This window comes from Ochotona curzoniae, unplaced genomic scaffold (assembly GCF_017591425.1).
Source record: "Ochotona curzoniae isolate NIBS_2020 unplaced genomic scaffold, NIBS_Ocur_1.0 contig_2688, whole genome shotgun sequence".
Lineage (NCBI taxonomy): Eukaryota > Metazoa > Chordata > Mammalia > Lagomorpha > Ochotonidae > Ochotona > Ochotona curzoniae.
The window spans coordinates 7,707,224-7,731,306 of NW_024465553.1; the positions used below are offsets into that span (position 1 = coordinate 7,707,224).

A 24,083-nucleotide genomic window follows, 5' to 3' on the forward strand; every position below is an offset into this window, starting at 1 on the left:
CCAGCCACCTGGCAGTCCCTGCTTTTTTTTTTTTGCTAAATGTTTATTTATTTGAAAGGCAAACGTGACAGGAAGTCACAGAGGAGTTCACGCCCCAAATGGCTGCAATGGCCCAAGCTGAGCCAGGCCCAAGCCAGGAATCTAGAACTCCATCCAGGCTTCCCATGTGGGTGGCAGGGGCCAGAGCACATGGGACACCTTCCCCTCCTCTCCCAGGGGCATTAGCAGGGAGCTGGATGGAAAGTGGAGCAGCCAGGACTCGAACTGACCCTGGACACTGGACACTACAGGCAGCATCTTAACCTGTCCCGCAGTGCCAGCCCTGTGGTCCTGTTCTTCAGAGCTTCTGCAGCGGTTGTTTTAGAGAAAAATGTTGATGTTTTCTTCCCCTGTCCGAGAACATGCTCAAACCAAGCTTGCAGCCAGGCTCCTGGCTCGATTTCTCCCACCCCTGATTCTGGCAGAAGTGCTGCTCTCTTCAGGAACCTGTCACCAGAAGAGAAAGAGCAGATCAGTGAGACGAAGCTCTCAGACAAGCTGAGACGGAGAGGCAGACTCCGAGAACAGCATGGCTCTTCTCTGTCCACGTGGCCGGCACTTCTCTCAGCAACTTCACTCTTTGTAACATCCAGGAGCATGTCCGGCGATGAGGATGTGACTAGTCATATTTTACCCCCTCCTCCTGCTCAGTAGGATAAAATAGGATTATTTTTAAAAATCACGTATATGTCAAAACATTTCTGTATGAGGGGTAGTAGTTTTTACACTTCAGCCGTTTTCAAACATAACCCCTCCTTGCTATTTCAGTCCAATTTAAATCAATGTAGTTCTCCTTAATTAGTTGTGTGGTGCCTTTGTTTAAACAAGATTGAATGGAATTACAGGAGACTGACAAGCCAGCCCGCCCCTCAGTAGTGTGCAGGTACTCTCAGATGTCGTGCGAGGTATGTCTGGTGTGAGAATGACGTCACGCCTGGAGGCCTCCCCCAGTGGCACTGCACTCTGACTGAGTGGGGAGGGAGGGGTTTAGGTGGAGACAGAGCATCTGCCCGGTGTAGTCCTCCAGAAGGTACTGTCTCCAAACGCGACAGCTGGCATCTTCCCTCACTCCTGTGCACGGCATTCCCCCACACGCGCGTGTGTGTGTGTGTGTGTGTCCACCTGGCCCTGCCCACTGGCAGCATGCACGCCAGCCCCTGCATGCCTGCTGAGGACGCTGAGTCCCAGTCCCTCCTGCCTCAGTGGGATCCTTCCCTGAAGCCTACCCTAAGAAAGAGCGCCCCACCTCCCTCATCTAGGACAAGTCACGCCCCCTGGAGGGTTCAGCTGTTGCTGACAGCCTGTCACATGGGACGGGTCGTCTCATCCACTGCCATGATCTGTTCTGCACTGGGTGAAAGGGGGTTGTATGTGCTTAAGATGGTGACCAAGCTGGCTAGTCAGAGGAACGCAGAGCACCCACAGACATCACTGTTAGTGGGGAGTGCGTGGGAGGTGGCAGAGGCCACAGCCACCATCAGACATGCCATGAAGCGAGGGATGAGCGCTCTCGTGGAAGTAGACGTGTGGAAGGGAGACCTGGGCTGGTGCTGGGTGGAGAATCACATAGAACCTCAGAAAGCAGGACCGCCCTACCGCCTGGGCCTACCTGAGCGTGGAAACGAGCGTTTATATCCCTTTGTGTGTCTTCACGGAATGGGAGGCGCTGTCTCTGCTCCTGGGCCTCAGGCCCGTCAGCCCGGGGACTGCCTAGTTGTTGAAACAGGCAGCAGGTGCACGGACGAGGGTGATGGGGCCCCGGCAGTGTGCAATGCTGCACCAGCAAGAACAACCAAGCCCTGTTTTGAGAGTCAGAAATTCTTTCCTTGTTGAAAGTGGAAAGCTTCAAGCCCGGCTTGCTGGCAGAACCCCCCATCACTGAGACCACCGTTTGCTCTTGACGGTGCAGGAGACAAGCTGATGCCTTTTCCCTTCTCCTTTTAATGGTCTTGAGGGTGCAGCGTTCACCTGGAAGCTGATTAAATGCTGTTGTTGGTAGATCACACTGAATCAGCTCCGGACAGGGCCACATGCAGGGATGGTGGTTCCTGCGTGCCCCACCCAGGAATGGCTGAACCTCTTCAGAAATAGACAGTGAGGGCAGGTCTCCACTGTGGGGGCCTCAGGCAGAAGGCACTTGGAGTGCAGGTCTGTGCACCATCTGGTCTCCCATGTCTGGGCCCAGGAAGCAAGTAAATCCTTCAGGACTGGGAAGCCAAGAGCTGCCCAAAGCCTGAGCAGCCAAGTGAGTGACCTCTAAGGACTTTCTCCAGCAGCACGGTGGTCTACAGGTCCTGGCACGGGGGGAAGCAGGACACAGAGCCACGAGGTGTTCCTGCCCCGGGGATGGGGCACAGAGCCACGAGGTATTCCTGCCCCGGGGATGGGGCACAGAGCCACGAGGTGTTCCTGCCCCGGGGATGGGGCACAGAGCCACGAGGTGTTCCTGCCCCGGGGATGGGGCACAGAGCCACGAGGTGTTCCAGGCTCATCCGAGATCTGGTTCCTCTTCTCCATATCGTGAAGACATGAGTGTAGAGTGAAAGGCAGAGGGTCCTTCAGACTGCAGTCACCTACTGCATGCCATCAGAACAGTCCAGGTGCAGCCAAAGAGACAGCCAGTGCCACTCCCCGCAAGCCTGCTGGGGAAAGAACAGGGAGGCCAGCATAACCAAGCCGTGCCTTTCGGCTGAACACCAACAACCACTAGCTCTGAGAACCTTATGAATGCTGAAACAGGGTTCGCATGAGGCCACCATGTCAAGGTCTGTGTGAAGCTGACCACAAGTGTCAAGGGTTTTAGAAAGACTTCAGTTACACAGGCGACTTGAGCTGCTAGCCCCAGCATCCTGCTTGGGGCAAGTTTCACCACAGGCTTCTGAGGGGCAAAGGGTGGATTCACAGTACCCTAAGGTCAGGAGCCTTGGTTCTCTGTGTCGTCTGTAGTGCCCCCTGCCACCCTCCCCTCAACACACACACTTGCACGGTGATCCACAGACGGGGGGCATGATCTCCCCTGTAGGAGGCTTCCCTGAGTTCTGCCAGTTTCGCCATGGCTTCTCCAAGCCGCCATGTCCTGAGTGGAGGAAGAGCTGCACTCTCTCCTTAGGAGGGTAAAACAGGGATTTGGCATCTCCAATGTGCGTGATCAGGAGAGGTGCCTGGTAGTCTGTGCCCTGTCCCTGGCTTACGTGTTGCAGCTTAGAACAGGTTATTTGGAAACTGATTTCTCCGGAGTCTTAGATTCCCCGTTGGAAATGGGCCCTGGAGTCTCTCCTGTGATTCCCTTTCCAGGCCTCGATTTGTCCACTTCCACCTTAGGTCCTCAGTGCTCCTCCTCCCCACACAATACATGACTCCTCTGCCTTGGTGAGAACAAAAAAAAAAAAGATTCTGTAAAAGTACAAAAAAAAATTGTCATGGAAAGTGAGTGTCAGGAATCAACTACATGTTTTATGATTGCTAAAAGGAGACAGACAGTCTGCTGGTTCACTCTCCACCTGCCTGCAGTGGCCTGGGCTGAGCCAGTAGGTGGCAGGAACCCAAGTGCTTGAGTCAGCCCCAGCTGCCTTCAGCCTGTGAATGAGCAGGAAGCCAGAATCGAGCGTCCAGTGAGGATTCAAACTCTGCTATGGGATGCAGGCATTCCAACTGACAGCTTCACTGCTAGGCCCACATGCCCACCTGTATTATTTTTAAATGAATTAATAACTGAATATTTTAAAACCTGTTTTAGTTGTAAGATTGTGCATGTTACTATAAATATAACCCATGTAAACAGTTTTTCAGATCCTAAAGGAATTTTGTAATCAAGAAATCTGAGACAAGAACAGGTGTCGTGGTGTAGCGACTTCAGCTGCCACTTGACACACAGGCGTCCCATGTTAGAGTCCCAGTCTGAGTGCAGGCTGCTTTATTTCCAATCTAGTTCCCCACTAAAGTGCCTGGGAAGGCAGCAGATGATGGCCCAAGTCCTTGGGCTCCTGTAAGCTAGGTGGGAGACCTCCGTGGAGTTTCTGATACTCCTCGTTTCAGCCTGGGCCAACCCTGACTGTTACAGGCATTTTTGGAGCAAACCAGTGGGATAGAAGATTGATTCTCTCTGTCTCTCTATCTCTGTCACTCTGCCTTTCAGGTTAAAATAATATTAAAATAATACAATAATAAATTAATAAGTTGAAAAGCAATAAAATAAATAAAATTTAAACTAATAAATTAAGAAGCTGACACTGAGATGCACTGTCCCAGCATCCAACAGCAGGTTCCTCCTGGACCCTGCTTACCAGGTAGGACATGGGAGAGTCCAGGTCAGCTTGCCTGATGACCAAATGTCACTGCTGACCCTGCTCCTCCATGAAAGTCATTCTCAGATGTGGCTGCCTGTTGGGTCACAATGGCTATCCATCCTAACACTGGTGATTCACTTGATAGAGCTGTGACATTACGATGCTTTTAAATCCCCAGGTGACTAGAATGTGATGCCAAGGTTGAGAACTGCTATTGTTCAGGTAGTCGGTGACAAGGTGGGCCAGCTTGGAAATGGCCAAACAGGACAATGGCAACTCCCTCTGAATTTCATTTAAATGCTCATTACCTACAGGAAAACTATGTCAAGTCCTTTTTATCAAAGTCAGAAATATTATTTTCCACATAAAATTAAAACAACAATAAAAAAGAACCCGTGACTACTTAAACATTTGACTATTCTGTCTTTTGAAAGCCCAGTAGTTGAAAGTCAGCAGTGCAAACCAAAGTAGCCTCTTAGGGGTGCGTTGCGGGTTCCCCTCATGCCTGCAGCTAGGATCTTGATCCACTTGCCTTGAGTGCCCCATTGCTGGGCAGCATTGCCCTCTGAGGACTCATGACACCTTTCCTCAAGGCCACTCTTCTCCATATGTCCTCATAGTCACTGCGTGTGACTGCCCCAAGAAGGTGGGTTTCTACTGATGACCAAGGGATCTAGGTGTTAGAGAAATCCATGTTCCCATCCCATCAGAACATTCAGAACACATGTGCATGAGCGTCTGCTCTTACCAAGAGTCCTTGACATGAATACATTGCAGTGCATTCCAGACCCCCATCAAAAGGGCATTGACGTTCATCACTTTGTGCCATCACAGTATGACTGGTTGGAGTTGCTTGCATATTCAGCATTTCTCTCTATAAATCATCACTATTTTCTTAGAGATTTATTTTATTATTTATTGGAAAGGCAGATTGAAGGAGAGACAGAGAGGGAAAGATCTTTCATCGTGATTCACTCCCCAAGTGGCCACAATGTCTGGAGCTGAGCTCTTCTGAAGACAGGAGTCAGAAGTTTATTCCAGGTCTCCCACACAGGTGCAGGGTCCCAAGACTTTGGGCTGTCCTAGACTGCTTTCCCAGGCCACAAGCAGGGAGCTGAAGGGAAGTGGAGCAGCTGGAACCCAAACCAGCACCCATGCGGAATCCTAGCGCTTGAAGGTGGAGGATTAGCCTGATGAGCTATAGCACCAACCCTAATCTTCAGTGTTTTAAACTCCATGATGAGCTTATAGCTACTATTCACCAACTGTGCCATAATACTTATTTCTACCACAAGCTGTCAGGCAAATCTAAATATTAAATTTTAATTGTGAGACTCAGAATCCTGCTGTCAGTCCCGAAACTCCATGTGCAGAAGTCTGAACAGGCGGGGAGCAAGCTGTGCTGCAGAGGTGGTCCCTGGTCAGCATCACCATGGACAGCTGCAGAACACCCTGCACCTGCTCTCTGGATTGGTGTTCTTGCTGAGTTCCCCTCCCTTATCTTCTCAGAACAGCGGCTCTCACAGAGTAGCTAAGCAGATACTGAGCCCCAAGCATCTTTGGTAGAACCCATCTTCTACTGATCTAGTGTTCGTCCCAAGAGCAGACTTCGGCTTAGACCCTGAACCAAAGTGTGCCATTTCTGCAGTGTCAAATCATGCTTCCCAATGCCGTGCTGGGGCTATCCTCAGCCAAGGGGCAGCTTTTGGGTTTGTCTTGGTAACAGCCAGCCCCTCTCGGACACATATAGCTCCAGAGGAACCAACCGAATCCTCTCTGTTACAGGGCTGTAGGGTGAGGCCTTAGAGGGGTGCTTTGCAAGGTCCAATGTGTTAGCACCCTTCTCACAGCTGCCTATCCAAGCTCTGCCCCCACCGCCAGCCACCAGCGCGCACCCTGTGCCAGGCTGTGCTCCTGAAAGGGGCACGTCACATAGCATGTGCTCTGTCTGTTGAGTGGATCAGCTAAAACACAAGGTTCCCACCAGTGATAACTGTCCACATTTCTTATGGACAAAAGAAAACATTCTCAGGAGCGTGCTGGGGCAGGGGTGCGTGTACATGTGCACGTGTGTCCTTGTGGGGGAGGAGGCGGCTGTGTGGTTGGCTGGTGGCTGTTGCCCAGCCCTGATCCCATCTTCTCTGACACCTCCCGCAGGCTCTGTGCATGCCACATCGGTAGCAGCCTCCAGAGTGGAGCAGGCACTGTCAGAAGTGGCCTCATCTCTACAGAGCAGCGCCCCCAAGCAGGGTCCACTACACCCCTGGATGACGCTGGCACAGATCTGGCTCCACGCAGGTACTTCCCCATTCCCCGACCCTGCCCTTGCCCCAAATCTGCTTACTACCTTGCCCCAGGCTGCAGGGTCCTGCCACCATTTGCTGATTAACCCAGGACCCACTGTGGGGATAAGTCACTGGGTTTGCTCCCACACACCAACACGTTAGGACCTCCTTATAGGAACTGCAAGTTAACGTGTGTCTGCCTGTCCCTCTCCTGTTTCAGCACCCTCACCCAGCACCCAGTACATAGGAGTCTCCAGGAAGGATTTTCCAGTGGGCTCTAAGAGCTGCTGGGAGGGTTGCAGGGGTGGGGAGGGAATGAGGGGCCAGAGGACTATGCCCTAGACAGTGTGCCAATGACTTTAAATGCCATAGACCTGCTGCACAGCCCTAATTGCCATGGCTTCACCTCTCAGCCCCAGTCTCTCAGCTTTCCACTGGCATTGAGTATAGCATGTGTCTCCAAGGGTAGGCAAGCACCCAGGCCTGCAATATTGTTCAAGGATGCCTTGAAGTCCCTTGGGAGGCAGAGAGAGCCTTCTCCAATTCAGGGGCCCCCACTAGCCACTCTGGTGGCAGTCTTTGTAATCCACAGAGAGGGATGCTGGCAGAAGCAGATGCTGACCTGGGAGCTTGCCTGGGCTTGTCCCTCCCCTGGTCAGATGTGGGTGTCCACTCGCTCATTCCCCATGCTTTGCACGGCTGGAGATCACCGACATGCAGCATACAGTCACCATCCCACTCTGCCAAGCTTCCCAGCATGTGATGGCTCTTGCTGCACTTGTATTTGTCTTTCTGGATAATAGGTAGCTTCTCTTTCTCCTGCTGTATGTCCTGATCTGCCCAGCCCTGGCTGGGCCTCCAGGGCTCCATCGCTCAGGATGCAGATAAATCCAGGCCTGGCTGAGAGGAGCTCTGGCCTTGTACCAAGCGCCCATCTGTGTGCCCCTCTCTTGCCAAGGCTCACTGTGTGATGTCCCACCTTGTTACACACCACAATGGACAAAAACATGGCGGGCTTTACCTGGCTTGGGCATGGAGCCATGCTCTGCCAGTCTTATAATCCTTTACTGAGCCCCAACAGCTACAGTACAAGAGCAGATTCTGTTCTTCCAAGCAGAAGCCTGGGAGTGTGGAATTGTTGTTCCCACTGCAGACTGCCCTGGGACTCTGGCTCAAAGAGGTCCCCAACAGGCTGACTCTGGGTCTGGGAACCACAGGAGTGCCTGCTCCCCACAGCTGTCTGATAGAGAAGCCCCAGCCCCAGCCCAGGCTTCTCTATTGCCCTGTGCAGTCACCTTTTTGAACAGCAGCTGCAGAGTACAGAAAGGAAGGGCACACGGGGTGGTCTCTGGGCCAGGTGAGCCATCCGCACCTGCAGGGCTAGGGTATATAGGTGTCTTTCAGATCTGACTTGCAGGTGAATGTTTGAAAAAGCCGAAGTCTGGCAGCCCAGTGGACTGGGATGATCCTTTCAGATGGAGCCAGCTCCCTAGCCTGGCGCCAGCAGGGAGCTGGATCAGAAAACGTGAGGGTTGGGCCTGGCACAGTAGCCTAGCATCTAAAGTCCTTTCCTTGCACACACCGGGATCCAATATGGGCACTGGTTCTAATCCCAGCAGCCCTGGTTTTCATCCAACTCCCTGCTTGTAACCTGGAAAAGCAGTTGAGGACGACCCAAAGCCTTGGGACCCTGTACCCATGCAGGAGACCTGGAGAAGGCTCCTGGCTCCTGGCTTCAGATTGGCCAACTCCAGCCATTGTATCCACTTGGGGAATTAATCTGCGAACAAAAAATCTTCCTCTCTGTCTCTCCTCCTCCTCTCTACATATCTGACTTTGCAATAAAAATTAAAATAAAAATAAAATAAATCTTTTAAAAAGAGAGAAAGAAAGAAAACCTGGGGGTCACCCAGATCTGGGCAGTTTTATCCAGTGGCTCCTTTATCCAGCTGTAGTTCCTTGGGAGGAAAATGTGGCTGAAACTGTATCAGGAGCAATGCTTGGATTTCTGTATAATCCCATAAGATCCATTTCACACAGCAATGACCTCTGGGACAGAATAAAATCCTCCTTTAGGAACTACACATGAGTGGAAATGAAATATTGGAAAGTAGTTTGCCTTGTGGACCATGGACAAACTGTGCCTGGCCTGTAAGGTAAATTAATTAACCAGAATCTTCTCAGAATTTGTTTTCTGTTGAGTCTTGCAAGGGAATGACTTTGAAGGATCTCCGAGTAGTGTGTGTGTGTGTGTGTGTGTGTGTGTGTGCTTTCTTTTTTTCTAAGATGTATTCTTAGTTTGAAAGGGAGAGTTACAGAGAGAATCTTCTATCTGTAGCTGGCTTGCTCCCCAAATGGCCACAATAGCCAGGGATGGGCCAGGCCAAAAGCCAGGAGCCAAGAATTTCTTTTGGGTCACGCATGTGGGTGACAGGAGTCCAAGCACTTGGGCCATCTTCCACTGCCTTCCCAGGCACATTAGCAGGGAGTTGAATCAGTAGTGGAGAGCTGGAACTCTAAGCAGTTTCAAACAGGATATGGGCATTGCAGGCTGCTGCTTTACTCTCTTTGCCACAAGACCAGTCCCGTGTAATGAAAGGCAGGGGAGGCTTCTTCCCCCATTGTACAGTGGGGACCCCGGGTTGGGCAGAAATGGCCACCTTGGCAGTGCTTCCGGGGCAGAAATGTCTTAATGTCACACCTCAAGACAAAGTTTCTGGTCTCACAGCTGTCCTGGGGGACACAGTAGCTCTAAGTTGAGCCGGTGCCTTGCCCAAGCCAGGCACCTTCCTTGTGCCTATCTCTGCCCTTTCACACGAGCATGGCAGCTAAAAATGACTTTGCGGGAGGTGGTTAGCTCCTGCCTGCTACTTACCAACAATTACAGCCTTCACTTTGGCACTGCTCACAGTTAAAACCAGTGGCTATTCTTAGATGTGCAAGATCAACTTTTTCTGATTTCTGTTGGGGATTTGAAGCTGTGATACTCTCCCAATCCCTTGGCCCCCAGCCCTGGGAGGTTCCACAAAGAGATAGCTCCCAAACAGGGGGTGTGCATTAGCAAGAAGCTGCCATCAGGAGCAGAACCAGAACTGAAAACCAGCCCTCCAGGGCAATGTCACCAAGTAATACCCCTCTGAGGTTTAAAATCCCCTTACGCACCCCATTCTGCAGATGAACCGGAACACCACTGTGAAGTGTCTTATCTAGAGTAGTACGACTGTAAAGTTGGGAAGCCAGAATCGCAGCCCAGCTGGTGCGACCATTCCCACTGTGCTGAGCCCTGGCAGGCACTGGAATGGACTGCACAGTGTCTGTGGACACCACCTAGTACTAGCAGACCCTGCCAGGGTCTACAGGTGCTGAACTGAACAACCAGAAAAAGTTTGCTTCTGTGGTACCAGATGCTGGGTGCCAGGTGTCAGGACCTCCTGTGGCTCCTGGGAACCGAAGGCTTACCAAAGCAGAGGCCCCAAGAGTGGTCAGCATCGGCCAGGGCTGAGGGAGGCACCAAGAAAGGCATGGTGGCGGTGTGAGTTCTGGGAAGTGACAGGAACCCTACACTTGGGACCTAAAGAGTAAGCAGTCAGGTGGGCTGAGATGAGGCAAGGAAGGAGACAGTGAGGGTTCCTAACCCTAACCCCGAGCACAGGAAAGGACTTCAGACAGGAACAGGACTGAGGGGCCTGAGGTTCCTGGGCAGATCTCTGCCGCCAACTGGTGAGCAAAGTGGGAGGCCGCCCAGGCGGAAGCTGACTGAGCTGAGGAAAGTTGGGCGCAGATGGCAGAGGAGGTGGTGCCTGGGAGTGACTGACAGCTGTACTCAAGGGGGTGGGGACAGGGGCAGAAAAAGAAGAGTCCTGGGTTGAACCTGAGCCGGGGGTGACAGGTGTCCCCATTTCTTGCATGAGGCAGCCTGGGAAAGGAACTGATTGCTAGGATCCGGGAGGAGTCGATTGTCAACTCATGTCTGAGCTTGGATATACCCCAGGTGCCTCAAGACTTGCCCTTGACAGTGCTGTGCAGGCATCTGGGTCTTCAGGCACAGACACTACATCTGGCCTGAAAGCACAAGTAAGGTCCACTGTACCTGTGGCCCTGAGTAGCCCCTTGCCTTTGATCAGAGGTTGGCAGCTGCCCCTGTCCAGGACAGACTACCTGTCACTGGGCCCTTTGCCTTTCAGGGCCTCCCAGTTGCCAGGCCCTGGTGCCTGCTCACTGGTGCCAGGCCCTGGCCACCTAGCTGGCTAGTGCTAGAGCCACTTCCCTTGGCACAGGCCTCATAGACCTGACAGGTTTTCAGGGCCCCTCATTTTATTCTGAAAGTTGTCCTTGGAAGAAGAGAACGGAAGCTTGTGTGGGCTGCCGCTCTCTTGGCCTCTGACTTTCTACGTGTCCCCGTGTGCAGGAATCATGGCCCTACATGACCCTCACTCAGCAGGCATACATCTGTACTCTCCTCCTGGATCCTCTACCAAGGAGTGCAGGCACAACTGTGGCCAAGAGGTACCCATAGAGAGACCCAATCCTGGTCTTATTTTAGAGAATTTGGGGAAGTTTGGGTAACCTTTGCATGCCTCCCAGCCAAGACAAGGGAGGCAGCTGGATGGCACAGTCCCTGCCAAGTCGGAGGAAAGCCTGCCGGTCCTCATGTTTATGCTCACCACCACTCTGGGCTGGCCACCTATACAGGCCCTGTTAATACTGACCCCCACTCCCACAGGGTAAACACCAGGTCAAGCCCCCTAGGACAGCTGAGTGGCCTGGAGCAGCTGACTGATGTGCCCTGGGCCTGGGCCTCACCTGTGCCCAGTGCTCTGTGAGAGCAGGGGAGCTCTCATAGAGCCCTGGGGTCCCCAGCTGTCCCTCTTAGGGGTCCCACGCTGCCCACTCTCAGAGTCAGAGCTTTTAGGGGGAAAAAAACAGACTATTGGCAAACATGATTTGAAAATCTTGTACCATATATCCTGCCCTTTCTTTTTTTTTTTTCTTTTTTTTTTTATTGGAAAGGCAGATATACAGAGAGGAGAGACAGAGAGGAAGATCTTCCGTCTGATGATTCACTCCCCAAGTGAGCCGCAACGGCCAGTGCTATGCCGGTCCGAAGCCAGGAGCCTCTTCCGGGTCTCCCACGCGGGTGCAGGGTCCCAAAGCCCTGGGCCGTCCTCAACTGCTCTCCCGGGCCACAGGCAGGGAGCAGGAAGGGAAGTGGGGCTGCCAGGATAGAACCGGTGCCCATATGGGATCCTGGGCGTGCAAGGCGAGGACCTTAACCACTTGTGCCACCGCGCTGGGCCCTGCCCTTTCTTTTAAAAATGTGTTACCGGAAAGATAAAGAACGACGGGAAGAGCTCTGATCTGCTGGTTCACTCCCCACATGGCTGTAACAGCCAGGACCGAACCAGGCCCACACTAGGAGCCAGGGGCTTCCAGCAGGTCTTCCACATGGGTAAGGACTTGGACCATCAGCTGCTGCCTCCAGGACTTCATTACCAAGAAGCAGAGCAGCCTGTACTGGAACCAGCACTCTGCAATGCGATGCCTGCCTTACCAGCAGCAATTTAATCCCTTGTGTCATCACGCAAGCCCCTGAGTGCTAACATTTCAGCACCATTGGGTTTTCTCCCTCCATGGCCAGGGCCCTCAGACAAGTCCTCCTCCAGAGGCCAGGCTCCCTGGTCTCCCCCAGCCTGTGACCCCTGACTTAGGTCCATCTGTGACTTGTACTTCTTCATCCCAGGCAGGGTGGCGCTGCCAGGCCAGGCCCAGGGTAGCTGAGGACACAGTGAGACACGAGATGTTTGGCATCACGTTTGTCTCCTGGAGGCCCCTGGCGAGGCAAGCCTCGTATGTCTCGTGTCGCCTTGGTAATCAAGGCCCTTTCCCATCTCAGTGCTTGCAACAAAAACCCTGGGAGCATTCGTCCTGCAGCCCCCGAGCAACCTTTGTCACAGTGACCTGGGTGTGTTCCTGACCAGCCCCCCAGGGAGCTCCGGGCCTGAGGAATGTTGGAAATGTCCATGATCAACTCACCCCCAGCATGGAAGCAGGCGGACAGCGAGAGGAACGTTCTGTACCGCCCTCCCAAATGGCCACAGGGCTCAGGTAACCCAAAACCACCAGGCCTGTGTGGGACTCTGCTGGCGAGATCTTGGACAGAATTATGTTGCCAGAGGCAGCAGGCGGTCCTGATGGTGTTGCTGCAGGAGTTGCTTGTAGCCCAGGAGGGACGGGGCCTTGCCTGGCCCGTGATGAAGCCAGAGAAATGGCCATGTATGTTCCTCTCAGCAAGTTCCTTCAGATTGAGTCTCCTGGGAATGCAAGGCAGGTACAGCCCTCAGCCTGGCCACCCCAGGGCTCAGCCCTCAGCCCTCAGCATGGCCACCCCAGGGCTCAGTGACCAGCAGGGCCACCTCAGGGCTCAGCCCTGAGCCCTCAGCATCGCCACCCCAGGGCTCAGGAAATTATGAATTGCTTGAGTTTCTGTCCCTGCAAGTGTTACTGAGGACTTTGCTCCATGTCCCAGGGCTGGTTTCTCGTTTCCCTGTGCTCCTGGTAGGTGGGACTGACAGGCGGATTAGACACGGTGCAGGTGAGTCTGCGCCAGACTCTGGCCCGGCCCAGGCAGTCGCTCGTTGCTATGAATAGGCTCATCAGAGAAGGGGAGGTGGTTGTAGAGGGGCCCGGCCAGAGAGCCTGAGGTCAGGAACGCCACCCGACACCAGGAGACAGCCCCTGCCCTCCCCCGCCCAGTCTCCTGGCTCTGTGTAGCACAGAGGGCATTGAGAAGGGTACATCAGCTGTCCAGGAGCCAGCCCAGAACCCCTCAGTGCTCACAGGGACCCTGCAATTGGAGAGCTGCAAGGGCCATGGAAGGGTCAGGTCATGCCAGGCAGAAAGGGCCTTGATGGAGGCTGGAATGATGGCCTTGCAGGCAGAGGCCACAGCACAAACAAAATCAGGGAGATGGAACACCTGCTGGGGATGAGGGCAGTGCACAGCACTCGGTACCAGCAGGCCCTGAGTGGGGCAGGGAGGGTGGAGAAACCTATTGCTGAGGGCACCTGATGCCAGGCCAAGAGATCTGGGTATTATTTGGGGCACAGGAGATGTTCCTCTACCAAGGCCTAGGGCTTGGGCTCTAAGCCACGTCACCTATGCTCTGGCCCAGCTCGAACTCTAGTTTTAATTCTGTTCCACCCTGGTGCCCAGACGAGCTCCCCAGCCTCTCAGCACCTCAGTTCCCTCCTCTGTCCAGTTTGATTGGTTGATCAGACCCCTGCTCAGACATAAGGGGAAAGGAAAAGACTGCCTGGTATGAGGGGTGTCTTTTTTCCAAGATTTGTTTATTTGAAAGTCAGAGTTACAAAGAGAAAGAAAAAGAGCTCTTCCTTCCACTGGTTCACTCCCCAGATGGGAATAATAGCAGGAGTTTGGAACGAAAGCCGGAAGCCAAGAGCTTCATCCAAGTCTCCCACATGAGAGGCAGGTCCAAGCACTTGGGCCATCTTCCGCTGCACAGGGAGCTGGATCAGAATGGATCAGCCCACACTGCAGCCAGCACCCATATTGGATGCTGGTATTACAGGCAGTGGCCTACCTGCTATGCCACAATGTGGGACCCTACCAGGGCCCCTACTGAGCGTTATCCACTCATTCAGGAACCACATACTGAGTCACAGCCACTGCGACAGCACTACAGGGAGCACAGTGTTTTGGAGCATCAGAGAGGAAATGGAATGGGCAGTGCTGGAGTAGGACAGCATTGTCAATAGGTGGTCACACAAAGCCTCCTGGGAACAAAGCCTGGAAGGCTTCTCGGAAGGAGTTTGAGTAGGTGGGCACCAGGCTCTGTGCCCAGGAGTAGCTGTGGAGTGCCAGCTGGCCAGAGGCTGGGCAGTTCCCAAAGAGGATGCAGCCTGTGCAAGAACTAATGAAATGTTTCTGCTTCCTTTTTATCAAGTCCTTCAAGCATCACTATTTCTGTGTGCTCTTGTTTATCCTGTCTTGCCTACTATTTATGCATAGATACAGAACTTGCAGATAATGAGCATGGGGGTCTTTCACTGCCAGAATGAGGCAGCGGGAAGGTCAAGACAAGAGAAAGATGAGAAGGGGCTGACCTACAGGCCAGAACAGGGGTCAGTGACTCAGACAGGGCGGCCACTGGGAAAGGTCAGGGCAGTGGAGCCAGCGGCTGTGGCCACAGAGGGGAAAGGGTCAGGGCTGGCCGACAGAGAGGATGGTGGCACTGGGACCAGACGAGGCAGGACAGGTGGGGAGGGTAGGGCAGCAGAGGCACAGACTGCTCCCAGCCTGGGGAGCACTGAGCTGCAGGGCTGCTGGGGTACTCCTTGGAGAGGCTGAACTTGGCAGAAAGGGCACAGCCCTGCCTGTTTGGGAAGTGACAGCCTGGTTTTGCAGAGAATTTTGTTGAGGCCATGGAGTGAGGAGTCTCCAGGGCGGTGCCATCACTTGGGCTGGGGAAGCAGCTATTTCACTTCCTGCCTATAAATGCATGAGCCCTGGTGTTGGCTACCTGGCATCAAGACGGCAGTCCTGGGGCGGGGTGTGGGGAATGGGAGGCAGAGTCGTTGCCCTGGAGGGCTCTGCACCTCTGGTCGACCCAACTCCAGTGCTCATCTGGCCCTAACCTTGCGGGAGGCAGAGCCAGGCCAGCCTCTGTCCAGACGCAGAGGTGCTCTGGGTGGGCCCTGGGGGTGGGAGTCCTCAGAGGTTGGGGACAGGGCCTATCCAAACAGGCCTCGAAGTGGCCCGTGTCATGAGGGACTGTCAGCCTGTGGCTGTTCCCACAAGGATAGGATCAGCCAGCTCTTGGCCCTGCCTGATTCCTGCAGGGGAAGGCACAAGTCCCCAGCCAGGGCCTCTTAAGGGCAAGACCCAGGAAAACGTCTGCTCTCTGTTTTCTCCCCTGCCCCCACAGCTGAAGTATATATTGGCATTGGGAAGCCTGCAGAAGCCACGGCCTGCACCCAGGAGGCTGCCAACCTCTTCCCAATGTCACACAATGTCCTGTACATGCGGGGCCAGGTCGCGGAGCTCCGAGGCCACCTGGAGGAGGCCCAGCGGTGGTATGAGGAAGCCTTGTCCATCAGCCCCACCCACGTGAAGAGCATGCAGCGACTGGTGAGTCTGGGGGCTGGGCGACCCCACTCTTGTGATGGGGCTCCCTTTGGAAATAGCAGGAGGCTGATGGCCCTCCCACCCCCTGGTTTCAAAGACCACATGCGCTTGGCTGCCTGGCTGCCCGGCTGCCCCAGAGCATGCAACCAACACATCATTCCCCTTGTTGGCTGTGCACGTGACCCCCAGGCCACTGCAACTTGGGGTGTGATAAAGGTACTGTGGCCTAGGCAGTGTCATCATCATCTTGGTCTGTGTGCCACTTACAGCAGCCACCCAGGGATACAGCACATCCCCAGGGATATTCCAGATACGTAGCTTTCGTTTCATAATGAAACTTCCACCCCAGATGGGACTCGAACCCACAATCCCTGGCTTAGGAGGCCAGTGCCTTGTCCATTAGGCCAGTCAGCACAAAGGTCAGAGATTTTTGTAAATCAGGGCCTCCTCTGAACTTGAAGGAGCCTGTGAACAGGGTGGCGGGCAGGCCAGTTGTGCTGCACTCCAATCTGGGACCCATGGCCCTGGTTCCTGAGTAGTCGCTGTGGTTTCCACTCCGCGAGCACTGTCTGGTGGTCCTGTCTTGGAGCCAACACCACTACCTGGGATGGACCTGCAGCCCCTGGTTCCCAGTACCATGGCCTCACCTTTGAGAGATCCTGTAGTGGCCACCCACCAGCCTTCTCTGTGAGCTGGAAACCTGGAGAGCTGTATCTGTGCCCTCAGGAGTCTGAATTGACACTTATCTGTGCCCCAGATGCAGGGACCTGGTGAAGTGTCATCCTGTCCGATCTTGGCATGCACGCTTGGCTTTGGGGCTGAGTTTTTGTGATATTCTTAGCAGTAATGGAGCATAGAGAAGGAAAACCTTGTCATGCAATCAGAGTGCTCTTTGCATCGTTAGCCTGTAGTGGTCGGAGGAGGTGGAGCTCAGCACCCATAATCACCATGCTCATGTACAAGGGTTCTGGGGACAACACTGGTGTCCATGGTGTTAGTCACTTGCTCTTCAACCTCAGGCAAGGCCCACCTCACCTGTTCTGGGCATGAGTCCCCTGTGTCCAGGACAGAGAGGGTACTGCTTTGCAACCGAGCAGTGAACCATGCTCCAAAGGACTGCCAAGCCCCCCACCATGGTGTTACTGTTTCCCAGAAATACCACAAGATGTAGAAGAGGCTGTGGCCCCCAGGGGAAGGGAGTGCCATTCCAAGCTCCACCTGCCCTTTCCTTGGCCTTGGCGTTTCTATGAACTTGCCCTGCTGTGCTGCTGTAGGAAACGCAGCCACTCTCCAGCAAGCCCGGCCAAGCTCCTAGCATCTAGTAGGTGCTTAGCCAGTGCAAACCCCAAGGTGGTTCTTTTCAGTTTTAAAAATCAATTAGACCTTATAATAATTATAGCTCTTTCTGATTTTTTCCCCTGCAACTTCCTTTTATGAGCATCCCATAGCTTGGTACAGCTTTATAAATCATTTTACATATTACCCAAACATTAGTCTGTTCAACTGAAAATGCGACCTGGCTTTTAATTTGTGTTTCCCTATTGTAAGAGGAATTTGTAAAAAGGCTTTGGCTTGAGCTTCGCTGGAGAGGTATAATCAACGCCGCCTAGCCAGCCTTTCTATTAAAAAGAGGCAGTGTGTTTCCACCCCGGGGCCTATGAATTATTCAGAGGAGTGCTTCTTGTTCATCCCCAGGGGGACACATGAGACAGAAGATCACAGAGGAAAATCGCACCGGGGAGTTTTCTGTTTCCAGGACATCTGAGCTTTCTGACAAATGCCAGGCACTTTCCTTTCTGAAAGTGACAAGCACTGCCCCCCTCCACCGGAGGACTGGTGAACGAGGGCACCATGGCGAGGCTTCGCCTGCCAGGCACATGGCCCCGGCCTGAGTCCTTCCAGGACCTGAGATGTTGGCTTGGCCAGTGTGCAGGAGTCAGATTAAGAGCAGACTTGAAGACCTCGCCCAGTGCACCCTGAGGTGTTAAAACTCCTTCCGGCCCAGAGGCAGGGTGAGAGCAGTGCACCTGTATAGCTCCTGTTCTCAGGCTCAGAAACCTGCCCAGTTATTGTGGCCATGGTGAGGCTCAAGGCAGGCTTGAGATGTTCTTTGTTAGGAGACCTAAGCATAATACACTCTGATCTGTCTCTCCCAGCCTGCCCCTGGGGTCCCAGCCCAGGCTTGGGGAGCCCCACTATAGCCTGAGTTGTGTCCCCACCCCCTGGCACTGCTGGGCCATTGGAGGGACAGCCCCTGGCTTCCCCAGCTCTTTGGCCTTGATGCGCCATGACCCCTCTCTTGCCCCACCACAGTTTATGTGCTTCTGTGACACCGAGGGGAAGACAGGGGATAGAGGAGGGAAGCCAAGGGGCATAGACCAATGTCCCAGCCCCATCCCTCTGGGCTGTGAAGCAAGTGACCCTCTTGTGCCTCTGCTCTATGAACAGGGACAATGGTATTAACACCAAGAGGTCCCCAAAGACAAGTTCAATAACAGCTGAAATCTCATGTCCAGTGACACCAGGACCTGTGTAATGTTGTGGAAACCAGCCTGATTGGCAGGACCCTAAGGAAGGAAGGTACCTTTTTACCGGATCAAGTCTAGGGGAGAGGCAAGGCAACTAACAGAATTGGCAGAAGGAGATGAGCCATGGGCAGTGGTAGACGCCTGGCACTCCGGGAGGGACATGTGTACCTGACTAAACAAGGGCAGGCCTGTCCCACGCAAGACTGGGAAAGGGCCAGAGATTCAGGCTAGAAGCTTTCTTAGGAACACAGTTCCACGCGGCTCCACACACCGCCCAAGAGCCAACCAAGGAGGACCCATGGGGAAGAACCCATTGCAAGGCAGGAATGGGTCCAGGAAAAACACGCTGGAAATGTTGGGGGTGGATCTACAACAGTCAGTGCTCAGAGAGGCCAGCAAGGACCACAGTGGGCAGGAAGGAAGGATGGAGGGAAATGGGCTGTCTGTCACAGAGAGAGACCCCCGAGAAATGCACAGGACGGTCAGAGATGGGCTTGTCCCTGGTGGACAGTCACACACGAACTTCTCCTGTGCCCAGTCACCACTGGTCAGAGACCAGTCACAAGGTGAAAATGCAGTGGTGACTCGGGAGGCAGGTGGAGTTCATGAAAGCAGTCAGAGGCCAGCCTCGACCCAGGATGCACAGACTAAACCCCAGGGAGGCAGACACTGGGCTGACTGCTTTAGCATTCATGTCATACTGTGAGAAGGGAAAAGAGAACTGGTGTATGTAGTAATGGAGGCAAATCAGCACAAGACCAAGGGAGCCCAACGGAGCTGAGCGTGGGCAGGTGACAGGGCAAAAATTAGAGTAACGGTTGACAAGGGGAGGAGTTGCTTGAGTTATCTGACTCTTCTGAAAAATAAAAGCATATTTCCATTTTATTTTTGCCAAGGTATATTGCATTTAAGTTTATCTCCTCCTGCTGTTAAAAAAAAAAAAAAAAACCTTCAGCTCCCAGTCCCCAATTTGAGTAACTGAAATCCAAATAGTTTTTTCCAAATCAGTTCTTCTATTCCAAAGATAGGGGTTTAATGGCCCACAGTGGGCTAGGACTGGTGAGGGCACCATGACCTGTACACTGGATGACACTTCCAGGGCCAAGAGCAGATGCAGAGACCCTGTGTAGCCAAGGACAAGATCACCAGGGCAGACACAGGTTCTGCAAACAGGGATATCTTGCGGCCATCTGATAGTGTCAGGCTTCCCAGAGTGGTGAGACCGGAAGTAGGAAGGAAGCAAGGGCTTTCGGGAGCAGGAGTGTGGACGGGTGCCAGGAAGGCTGTGTGGTGGGCGGTGGGGAAGGTCAGGAGGGGAGCGTGCCACTGAGAAAGGCTCCTCTTCCAGAGGACCTTAGCGGGCAGTTTGGGTTTCTCAGCTGATAGGCTGAGAAAGCCTGGAATGGAAGCAGAGGGCAGAGGTCAGCAAGGGATTAGAGAGGAGCATGGCCTGAAGAGAGGAGTCAGAGGCACCCCCACCACCACCCCAGATAGCCTTACGGAGGCCTGGGAGCTGGAAAGGCCGTGGGCCGCAGGACACCCATAAGACAGATCCCACCCCCTACCAAACAATAGGTGGAGGAGACCTCCCCATGTCAAGCCTGGGAACTGAGCCGGTGCTGATCAATGAGAAAAGCCTAGATTCAAAGTGTCAGGAGGCCATCTCCTCAAGTGCTGGTGTTCCCGAGACAAGGCTGGGGACCCTGTGAAGGGACAGAGAGTGCTAGCTGGTTGGCCATCATTCTTGGGGGCAGCTGGAAGGCTGGGGGTGTTCCCAAGACAAGGCTGTGGGCCATATAAAGGGACGGAGAGCACTGGCTGGCTGGCTGTCATTCCTGGGGGGCAGCTGGAAGGCTGGGGGTGTTGAGATTCCTGCTGCCCCAGAGGGAGTTGTGCTGAAGGTACTTGGAACTCTCCAAAGGCTTGGGGAGTGAGGGGCAGGGCCCTGTGCCCCCAGGTGTATAGCTGGAGGACTGGTCTCAGTGAGGCTCCTAAGGATTGGGTAGGAAAATGTATCCTTGTGCCTGGAATGGGTCACTGACCGATGGGAAAACACGTGTGTCTCCATCAGGTGGTGTCTCAGAGTAGATACGGCTCTTTGCCTGCGGTGTGGTGCCCTCCAAGAGCTTGCTGGTCTTCTGTGGGCGGATGGGAAGGCAAGGCCCCTTACAATTAGGATGGCTTCAGCCTGGAAGTCTCCCGCGCAGGCCATCTTTGGGGTCTTCTTAGAGATTTGAGGTTTTCTGAAAACCAGGTGACACCAAACACAAAAACTTGACAAGTAGCACAACATTCCCAGTCCAAGGAGACCACGCCTGTGGCTGAGAATGACAGAGATGGGCCCAGCTTGCGGAGAAGGCGCTGGTGGAGGGGGCTTAACAAGAGACACCATGCGTGGGGTGCAGGGGGTGCAGTGGGGTGCATGGGACAGCTTAGGGCTGCATCTTCAGTTGCTGCAGCAGTTCTGGAGGCCAAGCCATCAAAACAAGGCTGAGTGACAGCCCTGCCCTGAGAGGAAGACAGCTCCTAGGACATTCAGGACCCCCCACTATGGGAGCCTTTATACTCCTTCGCCTGGCTCGGGGTTCACCATGTGTGCACCTCCACACTGGGCATGAAGAGTGGCAAGTCAGGGAGGTGACATCCCAGTGCTGTCTGTTGAGTGACATCTGGAGGGAAACAGTGACCCACACGGTGGGCCTGCGGTGTGTTGTCCCATATGTGCCCCAGTGGGAGGAGGGGAACATTGTGGATATGGGTTCTGTAGGATTTGGGCATCTATCAGGGGACCCGGGGTCCCCAGCTGGTGCCTCTCAAGCTGTCCCTTGGAGAAATGGGTGTTGGATTTCTGCTGTTGCCTAGCTAAGACCCAGGCATGGCAAAGCCAGGTCAGCAGGGTCAGCGAGCCCTTGAGGATCCCAGGAGTGGCTCCTGGCCACCCGAGGCAGCGGCTTCCTTTACATAGCAAAGAGCAAGAGGCAAAACTTCATGATAATCAAATAGAGGGCTCCATCCACCCTCAGCTGTTTCCTTTCTGAATTAAAGGTTGTTTTTCAAATGAAGCAGAACAACATTTTCTGCTGAACAAAGGGTGGGCTGCCCATCAGCTGCTAAGTGAGCCAGGAGGACCAAGTGGGAGGCACCAGGAACTACCCCTACCCCCACTCCAGCCTGAGCTGGAACCAGGTCACTAACAGCTCTGAGACAATACCATGTACACATCCCTTTGAAGCCACTTATTTTTAGTCGACTGTTTTCTGGTTCTTGGGCATCTGAGTCCTGCTTGGAGCAAGAGGCACCGCCCCTGGGGCTGGAGCACTCGGCTGCAGCTCCTGTGCCTGCCCGCTCCCATCTCAAACCCCTGAAGCAGCCATTTCTCATGGACTCAGGGATCCCTCCAGCACCTCTAACATTTGTCTCCATGCCGGTTAGGAGCCACTTGCCTTCCTCAGATTCAAGGTGCTTGCCTAGACAAGATGCCTTCACCTACAGGACGGGATGCAGAAGGAGCGACAGGTCTGGAAAGAAGGATAGTGACAGGTGTGTTAGGTCATGCTGAGAGGAGTGACCTGGATCACCCTGGAAGAGATGACCCATTGCCACCTTAACTTGGGCCCTGCCAGGCCTTCCTCTCCCTGCAGCTTAAAGACCAAATTAATTCCATATTTATTTCTGTTTTTCTCTTGCAGAGTCTTAGATGCCTAATTATAGACAGTGCAGTTCAGTCTCTCATCTAATTATTGTGTAAAGTTATCGGAAATTCTGACATATTCTGTGCAAACCAATTATTCTTGGAAGATCTGCCCCATGGTTCCATGGAGAGCTGGTGCTTGGGCTCCGTTGTCTTCTCGTTCTGCCAGGGTCATGGTCCCTGGATCAGACCGGGCTGCTGGCTCTCTCTTCCCTGGCTTTTCTGCATCTCACACCCTGAAGATTGCAGATTTCCCTCCACCTTCCTGTGCCCACTCCCTGCTGCTGTCCCTGCTTGCCCAGCAGCCGGTGGCCTCAGCCAGCCTGGAAGGGCAGTACATGAGGCCCACCTGGTTTGCAAGAATCCAGCCAGCTCATGACTGCTTCAAGGCTGGTTCTTGCTGGGTGCTCCTGGGCTCTCTGTGGGCCATACAAGTCCCCCCACCCCGACCTCCCCCTGTTGTGTGATCCCTCAGGCCAAGTTTAAACCTCTTGAGGACACCCCATGAGTCATTGCTCCAGTATCAAGAAGGAGCCTCAAATGGGCAAGAAGCAAACAAAAATCCTTAGACCGATGCTTGCTGGACAGCTGAAGGCATTGTGGGTTTAGAACCCTCCTGGAAGTCCCTAACCAAGCTAAGGACGGATGGAGGGAGGAAAGGCCTACTGGGAACCCTAACTCTATCACTCTTTGAGGTTTCATGCCCATTTTTCTTGAGCAAGGAGCAGCCCCCTGCTTTGCTGAGGTAGTGGGGCATCTCCTGGGCCTGTGTCCAGGCAGCACTTGCTGAGAATGGCTCTGTCCTCTTGCCTCCCTCCTGCCACACAGCATCCGGAAGCTGTCAGCTGGCCAGGCTGCTAGTTTCAGTATTGATTTCTGAGCTCAGACGCAGGCCAGTCTCCAGGTTTGCTCCTGGCGCCCTCTCTGTTGCCCAGGGGCAGATCTGAGGGCTTGCAGGGGAGGAAGGAGTCACCAAATCCCCAACCTCAGGGCTCCCAGGAAGGCCTGACTTGGAACCCTGCAATGGTCTGCTGCTCTGGGTCTATCCTTGGAGACCCAGCACTATGAGCATTGCTGACAAGAGTGTGAGTGTACATGTGTGGAGAGGCCTGCCCAGGGGCAGAAGGTGGCATTGCCACTTGCCCAGCAGGTCCCCAAGGCCCGAGAGACCTCAGGAGGAAAAGAGAGGTTGGGACAAATGAAGGTCTGAGCAGTACTATCAGTAGCTCCAGCAGTACTATCAGTAGAAACCAGCATCCAGAAAGCTCCAAGCTTCACCACCCCCAATGGCTCTGTACCCCCCTAGTTCCTCAGCTGAGGTTTCCGGGGCTGCAGGAGCTCCCCTCCACCAACACCCGGTTCCTGTGTGCTCCCGGGTTCCTTGGTGCACTGTGGTCCTTCCTCCCTCCTTTCTTCACCTGTTCACTGCACACAGAGCACCTGTGGCTTAAAAATACCTCTGCACACATTGTTTTCTTTGGGAGTCTTTCAGAATGGCACTAGTCGGTACTCCTGGAAGATTTCAGTACTTGAAGTGGAGTACCTGAGCTGTAGCGAGGTCGGTCCCCCAGCCCCCACCACCCACACTCCCCAGCAGTGCATTCCTTGAGCTCCCCCGGCTGCCAGCTCAGGAGCCCTGTCTGTTAGTGACTAGGAAGGCTTAACGCTACGACACAGGCAGGATACAGTGGCCTCGTTTGGGGCCAGATGCCAGACCTGACAGTGAGGGTGCAAACACGACTCCCTCTCCCCCTGTCCTGTCACATCGCACTACTATATACAGGGAAGGGCAGGAACTTCCACAAGCTGAGGGTTCTGCCAGGCAGACAGATGTGCAGCGCACATGTGCCCTGGGCTCATGGAAGTGACCTGTGGACCATCTTCCAGCAGCACATGGAGACGCAGAGCCTAGCACAGTCTGGGAACAGATGAGCTGAATGGATAGTAAGGCAGCTGTTGGCAAAACTCTGGCACGGCTGGAGGCGTGAGCCTGGGCCAGGTGGCATACAGCAGTGAGGCAGCCTTGCTGCGTGTCCTAGCTGTGCTGCAGTGGGCCGTTTATATAAGACAACACCCTTAGTTGTCAAACCCACACAAGAGTGTTTCGGGG

General features: G+C 53.9%; 1 protein-coding gene across 2 annotated transcripts in view; it reads left to right on the top strand.

The window, feature by feature from the left end:
* TTC7B (tetratricopeptide repeat domain 7B) overlaps positions 1-24,083 on the top strand; it is a 161,429-nt gene that overhangs the window by 121,387 nt on the left and 15,959 nt on the right. For both annotated transcript variants that reach the window (XM_040975164.1, XM_040975165.1), the window contains 2 exons: positions 6,483-6,623; positions 15,555-15,757. In XM_040975164.1, coding sequence (XP_040831098.1) covers positions 6,483-6,623; positions 15,555-15,757 — 344 coding nt within the window. The remainder of the gene's footprint in view (positions 1-6,482; positions 6,624-15,554; positions 15,758-24,083) is intronic.